Below are 7,834 nucleotides of genomic sequence, written 5' to 3'. Positions count from 1 at the left end.
TCTGTACATGTATATCGCACATTTTACTATTCATATGTTTGTGTGATTGTGTTCTACAGTATGGCCTGTCAGGTTGTATTGCGGATGTGTATGTTTGTTCTTTGTGTTTCTTTCTGATTCACCCACTGCTCCCTCATACACCTCCAGTTCACCTATTGTGCATCCAACACAGTCTCCCCTTTGCGGATTATTACATTACCTGACCCCCCACACCCATATTCCACACACTCCATCCATCCCTTCTCTGGTTGATGGCCCATGGCATGGTTAAGGGAACACATTGCATACACTACATATCTCTGGTACCTGTATGGTTGTGAGGACTACCCTAGCATTTTTCACCTTCCACATGCTGTACATCAAACACATAGGTACATGCAAATACTTATCTTTCATGACATGGTAGGTAGACCCGGGTAATACCCGCTCATCGTTGACCCATCCTGACAAGAACGGATTGGACCACAAATGGACAGATTTTGGCTGAATGCTCTGACCATTAGTAGGGTTGCCACCTTTTCATATGGCCAGGATGGGATATATTCCGGACACACATCAGATTTTACAGGCCAACACATACCCATGGTCAGTACAATGGATAGTACTTTTGTTTTATGCCTAAATGTAAGCTTATTGTTGTAGCAGTTTAGATGCTTCATCTGTTTCGTTTACTTGCTTATTCTATTTCTTGTAACATGTAGGTATGTTACATACGGAAATAATTATTGTATGTGACTATTACATGAGATGCGGGCCATAATTATGTCATACAGTCGCAGGATATTTTACATTTATAATGGTTTTGGTATGGACACAACTGCCCAGATGGGTACTGTCCCTCACAATGTGGGACAGGTGGTAACCCTGACCATTGGGCTAGACTTAGCTATTGGTGGCACGCTAACACAATGCATTTCATTTCCACTTGGTATAACTATCAACACTACATTAGAATATGGGCACAGGGTTTTAAATGTCATTGGTTCGAGGGATGGGGACTCAATATTCGGCTACGTGCATTTGTGTTTGCTTCTTATTTTTGTGTTCGCAAGAACTGTCTTGCATGCTTTGCATACGTTTCAGTATCCATGGACACTGACAGGTGTGATTACTATTGGAGGCAGGCTGTAATATTCAGCATTTTAGGTTGCACTTAAAGAGCTGACATGTCCACGCCTCCGTGTGGCGCTTCAACGTGCCCCATGCACTCGCTCACGTTTCCTATGCACGTGGATGTGGCAGCAGCGCGCCTTTATTAATATGCATATGGCACTTCTGCACCATCTGCATGCCACACGGTTGGCGCAAGCCTAACTCCAGCCTTCCGCCAAGCTTCATGAATCTCGGGGATAATTTTCTTTTTCAAATCTTCTGCAGTGTTATTTGTAAAGATGTAAAATAAAACAGAGACGCAGACAGCTGTAAAATCCAGGATATGCCTTTACTGAGTGCAATATGTTTTTGGCAGGTTGTTTTTTGTTCTTTATTTGTAAAGATGTCAAAAAAAGACAAAATGTATTAATCACTCAAAGGATATCACACCGTTAACTATCCTTTCCAATCTCTGATTTACTAGATAAAGTTTTATGCAAGCTTCCTTCTTAGGACCCATCCTGATGCTATTTAATTTGTCTACAAACCTACATTAGTATCTTGTTGAATATCCACCAAAAGATTAAACAACTATAACTACTGCCCCCTCTGGTCTACCACCTTAGCCGACCAGGTAAAGATCACTATTCAATTTATTTGGTATAAACATTCTACTATGAATTTATTATCTTGGTTTTGTGCCACACAGATATCTTGGATTGTGTTTATTTATTTTCTTCAACATTTATTTAAACATTTTAATTTCGGTCAATATCACGCTGACAGTTTGTTTATTTTGATCGCCTGCCTTGCTTCTTCTCTTCTTTGGTCTTATTCTTTGATTTCTAAGAAGGAACAGTTCCACAACAATTCATTTTGATTGATGTCAGAAAGAAAATTAAAGCAATACTCAGAGTATGTCATACTAAATGATGTTATCAGGTTTCTAATGACCTGAATGAATAATTAAACTGCATATCAGCTTTGTGGCAATTTCATATTTCTAGATATAATTCAAATAGCTTCAGACATAATTAACAGTATAATATTTACCAGTCTGGTTGTTTATTTCTCCCTTGGAACAGGCTATGCAATCAAAACAACAGAGGGGTTGTCCTTGACGAGAAACCTTTTGGTATCCAAACTGACAACTTTCAGTGCAGACAGAATGTGGTACCTATGAAAAAACACAATATCATACTGTTCAATTATGAAGATTACAGTATCAATCAAGAAGGCAATGTTCCTTATTCTACTTAGCAAGTTAGCAACATTTTGAATTTCTTTTGGTACAGAATCATATAATTAGACTTTGATCAATAATATACCATGCACAGCAGGAATAAATTATCATCTATTGCTCAATCCTTCCATCCAATCATCCATTTTTTAAACAGCTTATCCTGGTGGGGGTCATGGTGGTCATAAAGTGAGGAATGTATTTCAATTTCCCCTGACACAGCAACAGTTTTCATCCCATCAAGAAGGATACCTATGATGACCAAGAGATACAGTATCCTGTGCATCATAAGTGTGCCCCAGGGCCACCACTTTGTGGGCTCTGACCAGTAAACTTCATACTGAGACACTCAGGGGCAACCATACTAGGTGCCCAAACCACCTGAACTGGCTCTTCTCAGTCTTGAGCAATTTGTTTGTACAAGTTATTCTTTGATTGTTGGGCTCCTACTCTTCTCTGAGAGTGACTCCAGGAACCCTGCACAAGAAGCTGAGCTCCGTCACTTCTATCTCTGATGTCTTCCATTCAGTCACTACCCAAAGTGCATGACCTCAGATACATACATACATACATACAAATATTTCAGGCATGGGCATTAATGCCTTCTACCTTCAACTATACCAAAACACTTGTTCCCATAAGCATGCAGGCTATTCTTAAAAATATCTAAACTAGTACTTGCTTTAATAAAATTTGGTAGTCTGTTCCATGCATCAGATGCTCTCTGAGAACCAGTTTAGTACACTTCTCATTCCTATAGAATCTTCGACATAAGCTGTCTGATGATTATGTACTACTTTTTGATAAACCCAAACATTCCCAGAGGCAGTTGTCTCTAAATGCCCTATATACCTGAATAAAAATACCCTATTTACCTGAATAAGATTTCCTCTTAGATATCTATAAGAGACACTGTACATGTTCAGATATTTTAGTTTTTCATAATAATTTAAATGTCATATCCATGGATGCCTTTGGTAAATTTCCACTGTACTATTTCCACTTTACTCATGCTTGCTTGCTTATAAGGTCTGTAGTTTTTTTTTTAACCTAAGTAGTGTAGGTAGTAGCTGTAGCATTGTTCATATTCAGGCTTGTGATCTGGGACTAGTTGTTTGTTTGCAGAGGCTGTGTGTCTGAGCACATGTTCCAGGCTTTCTTAGTTTAGCAAAAGCCATTTCACATTTCAGTGAGAGTGAACTGTTTATGGTCATTGGCTGATGGGGGTTACCTCAACTACGGCTTGGAGTAAGCACCTCATTGTTTTTTTTGAGCATTTTTTAAAGTTGTTTCAGGTGTCAGCTTTCTATTATTTAAGAAGTTATCTTGTGAGTGTTTCTGCCATTTCACACAGAGCTAATCGGAGGAAGGGCACTGAGCAAATATAACATTAAGTATCCTGTTTTTGCTTATTTTACTAGTTATTTATCGCACTTTTATTGTCTTCCGCATACCTTTTACTCTATTTTATAGCTATAAACTAATCTGCACAGTTGTATTAAAATTGTCTGCCTCAGAGGGCCTGATAAATAAGGTTTTTACTGTCACACTGTTTGCAAATCTTTTCTAGCTAGTTTCACTGTGTGTGAGGTATTAACTGGAAATTTTCTTCATCTGTTAAACATCTGTTTGTGTTTGTTTGTTCTGATTTCCTGCAAAGGAGTGTATCATATAACTGATTTGTTTGCAGTTAAAAGCATTCTCTAGAGTCTCCTTGCTCCTTTATCTGTTTAAAATTTTCATTTAAAGGTTCACTGGCACTGCTGCTTTTCTGCTGTGATAAAAATTTCTGTAGTTTTTTTTTTTCAACCTAAGTAGTGTAGGTAGTAGCTGTAGCATTGTTTGTATTCAGGCTTGTGTTCTGGGCCTAGAAGTTTGTTTGCAGAGACTGTGTGTCTGAGCACATGTTCCAGGCCATCTTAGTTTAGCAAAAGCCATTTGGCATTTCAGTGAGAGTGAAGTGTTTACGGTCATTGGCTGATTGGAGTTACATGGACTATGGCTTGGAGTAAGCATCTCATTGGTTCTTTCAAGCTTATTTTAAAGTTGTTTCAGGTTTCAACTTTATGTTGCTTAAGAAATTACCTTGTGAGTGTTTCTGCCATTTCACACAGAGCTAATCGAAAGAAGGACACTGATCAAAACCCTGATCTGTGATACATAACATTAAGTATCCTGTTTTTGCTTATTTTACTAGTTATTTATAGCACTTGTATCGTCTGCTGCATATTTATTACTGTATTTTATAGCTATAAACAAATCTGCATGGTTGTATTAAAATTGTCTGCATCACAGGGCCTGATAAATATGTTTTTTTACTGTCACACTGTTTGTTAATCTTTTCTGGCTAGTTACACTGTGTGTGAGGTATTAACTGAAAATTTCCTCCATTTGTTGAACATCTGTTTGTGCTTGTTTGTTCTGATTTCCTGCCAAGTAGTGTATCATATAACTGATTTGTTTGCAGTTAAAAGCATTCTCTAAGAGTCTCCTTGCTCTTTTATCTTTTTAAAACATTCATTTAAAGGCTCACTGCTGCTTTTGTGCTGCAATAAACATTTCTGTAGTTTGTTTTTCTACCTAAGTAGTTTAGGTAGTAGCTGTAGCATTGTCCATATTCAGGCTTGTGTTCTGTGCCTAGTTGTTTGTTTGCAGAGGCTGTGTGTCTGAGCACATGTTACATGCCATCTTAGTTTAGCAAAAGCCATTTCGCATTTCACTGAGAGCGAAGTATTTATGGTCATTGGCTGATTGGGGTTAACTGGACTACGGCTTGGAGTAAGCACCTCATTGGTTCTTTCAAGATTTTTTTTTAAGTTGTTTCAGGTTTCAACTTTCTGTTACCTATGAAGTTACCTTGTGAGTGTTTCTGCCATTTCACACAGAGCTATTCAGAAGAAGGGCACTGAGCAAAACTCTGATCTGTGATATATAAAATTAAGTATCCTGTGTTTTGCTTTTTTTTTTTACTAGTTATTTATAGCACTTTTATTGTCTGTTGCATACTTTTTACTGTATTTTATAGCTGTAAACTAATCTGCACGGTTGTATTAAAAGTGTCTGCCTCACAGGGCCTGATAAATAAGGGTTTTACTGTCACACTGTTTGTAAATCTTTTCTAGCTAGCTTCACTGTGTGTGAGGTATTAACTGGAAATTTCCTCCATTTGTTAAGCATCTGTTGTGTTTGTCTGTTCTGATTTCCTGTCAAGGAGTGTATCATATAACTGATTTAGTTTCTGACCCTTCCTCCCTATTGGTATCCTGTTCTTATACTTGTTGGCTTTGCAGTTGCTCACCCCTACTATAGATTTGATCTGGGACACTCCTTCCAGTCTAGTGTGATTAGCTCTTTCTACCTAATACAGAGAGAACATTTGAGAAGGCCAACCCACTTACTTTCTAAACCTTGAATTATCTTCTGCTCCTCCTTTCTCCCTTTCCACTTTACTCTGGGACTCTGGCTGACAAAGTTTGCAGACAATTGCAAGTTGGGTGCTATTATTAACTCCCTGAGTGATGTTGACATCCTACAGAAATTCCTCACTGAGACCAATGACTGGTGTCATATCTATGGCCTTAAGCTCAATGCCAAAAAATGTGTCATCTCCTTTGGAAAAAACCCGGTTCCCATGAATTACCACATCGATAGCAGTCCACTGAACACAGAAGTTGTTAATAAGAGATCTGGGAATATAGGTTGACAGTGACCTCTCTTTTGACCACCACATTGTCACTGTGGTCAGAAAGTCCTTCTATGTGGTACATCTCATTACTAAGGGTTTTGCCTCCAGGAAGAAAGAGGTCATTGTCTCCCTCTACTCTTCCCTCATTAGGCCAATCATTGAGTATAATGCCCCATTTGGCATGTACCTCACTAAATACCTGCAACAACTGGAGAGGCCACAAAAGTACCTCACAAAGAGAATCCTAGGCCTTAAACATTTGTCCTATATTCTCTGTCTGATATCACCTACTTAGAGGCAATCTCTGCTTGACTTACAAAGCCATGTCTGACCCAGCCCTGTTAGAAATGCCACATCTAAAGAAATCCCAATCCCTCTGCACCACATACTCCAGAGACCTCAACCTCATTACCACAATCAACAGAACATGCTGGAAGGACAGGTTCATAACTCACAGACTGCCCATGCTATGGAATAGACTTCCCCTACATGTCAAGCAGAGCACCTCACTGGCCCTCTTCAAGAGAAATCTTGATGAGTAGATGGGAAATAGAACATTTACCCCAGGGATCACTCCAGTGGCTTTACTTGACAAAGGCACTGGGAACTAAGGTCGGGTGGCATGATGCCAGGTTAATCCTATGGGCTAGGCTTGTAAAGGCCCCAGGACCATTAGCCTAATACACACCTATGAACCTATGAACCTATACTGTCATTCCATAGTCAAGTTTGGGTCAATGTAACTAACAAACAATGACTTTATCATTTCTGATTTCCTAGACTTTATAAATCTTTCTATACAACCTATAGCTCTATAACTATCATTAACCAATTGCTTGATAAGACTAGAAAACCTTAAAGCTGGATCTATCCATATAACCAGGTTCTTAAATGAATCTACAGTTTCAATCACTGTGTGCTGTATTAAATATTCACCTTTCAATTTATGTCTCCCAAATCTCATATGCTTAGTTATTGATGTATTTATCAGCATATTATTCTCCTGTGCCCAATGGTCAATTTAGTCAAGTTCTTTTTCAGACATGCCTTATCTGTAACACACATAATCAGTTTATCCAATTTCAGTTCATCTGTATATAGGCTGTAGAGCACCTCAGATAAAAATGTTAGGTCTGAAGGATGCAATCTAAACAAGTATGGACCTAGGACAGAGCCCTGTGGGACACCCTGACTGTAACTCCAAATTTGAGCTGTCCATTTGCTGTATGATACTTGCCATGTCCTATTTGTAAGCCATGAAGCTACCCATCTTATCAAGAGTATATCACTGCCTAGTTTTTCTAATTTATTGATCAGTGTTTTGTGTATGACCCTGTCAAATGCTGAAGTTAAATCTATATAAATTACACCACAGCACACTTTTTCATTCATAGTGTTATTGTGGCGTTATAGAACATCAAGTTACAGTTGGTAATAGATCTGTTTTCAACATATGCATGCTGATATATGGTTTCAAGTTCCAGCCCATCCAATCCTGACAGCAAATTATCTAATATTACCTTCTCCATTACTTTTCCACAACATGAAAGTAGACTTAAGGGTCTGTATAACTCTGGGTTTGTCCTACTTCCCTTTCCCTTCAAGAGAGGTTTAATAAGCACGTCTTCAATCTTGAGGAATTTCATGATATTTATACGACCTAGTAAATAATAGGTATAATGATACTATTAGTTCTCACTGAAGTGTTCTCAGGTCATTAGCACTAATTACGTCTCCTCCCTGTGCTTTGTTTGTATCCAGTCTGTGCAGCTCTTTTCAATATCATCTAATTTGATTCCAGTATCTGAGATTACCTG

General features: G+C 38.4%; 1 protein-coding gene across 1 annotated transcript in view; it reads right to left on the bottom strand.

Moving 5' to 3' along the window:
* LOC122805989 (vomeronasal type-2 receptor 26-like) overlaps nucleotides 1-7,546 on the bottom strand; it is an 83,334-nt gene extending 75,788 nt beyond the window's left edge. The window contains exons 1-2 of the mRNA XM_044076227.1: nucleotides 7,538-7,546; nucleotides 2,146-2,269 (exon numbers count right to left, since the gene is read on the bottom strand). Of these exons, the coding sequence (XP_043932162.1) occupies nucleotides 2,146-2,269; nucleotides 7,538-7,546 (133 nt within the window). The remainder of the gene's footprint in view (nucleotides 1-2,145; nucleotides 2,270-7,537) is intronic.
* Nucleotides 7,547-7,834: the final 288 nt, after the last annotated feature.

Source organism: Protopterus annectens, chromosome 7.part0 (assembly GCF_019279795.1).
Source record: "Protopterus annectens isolate FY-2018-M chromosome 7.part0, PAN1.0, whole genome shotgun sequence".
In the NCBI taxonomy this organism is placed as follows: domain Eukaryota; kingdom Metazoa; phylum Chordata; order Ceratodontiformes; family Protopteridae; genus Protopterus; species Protopterus annectens.
This window is presented reverse-complemented; position numbering and strand designations above follow the sequence as displayed.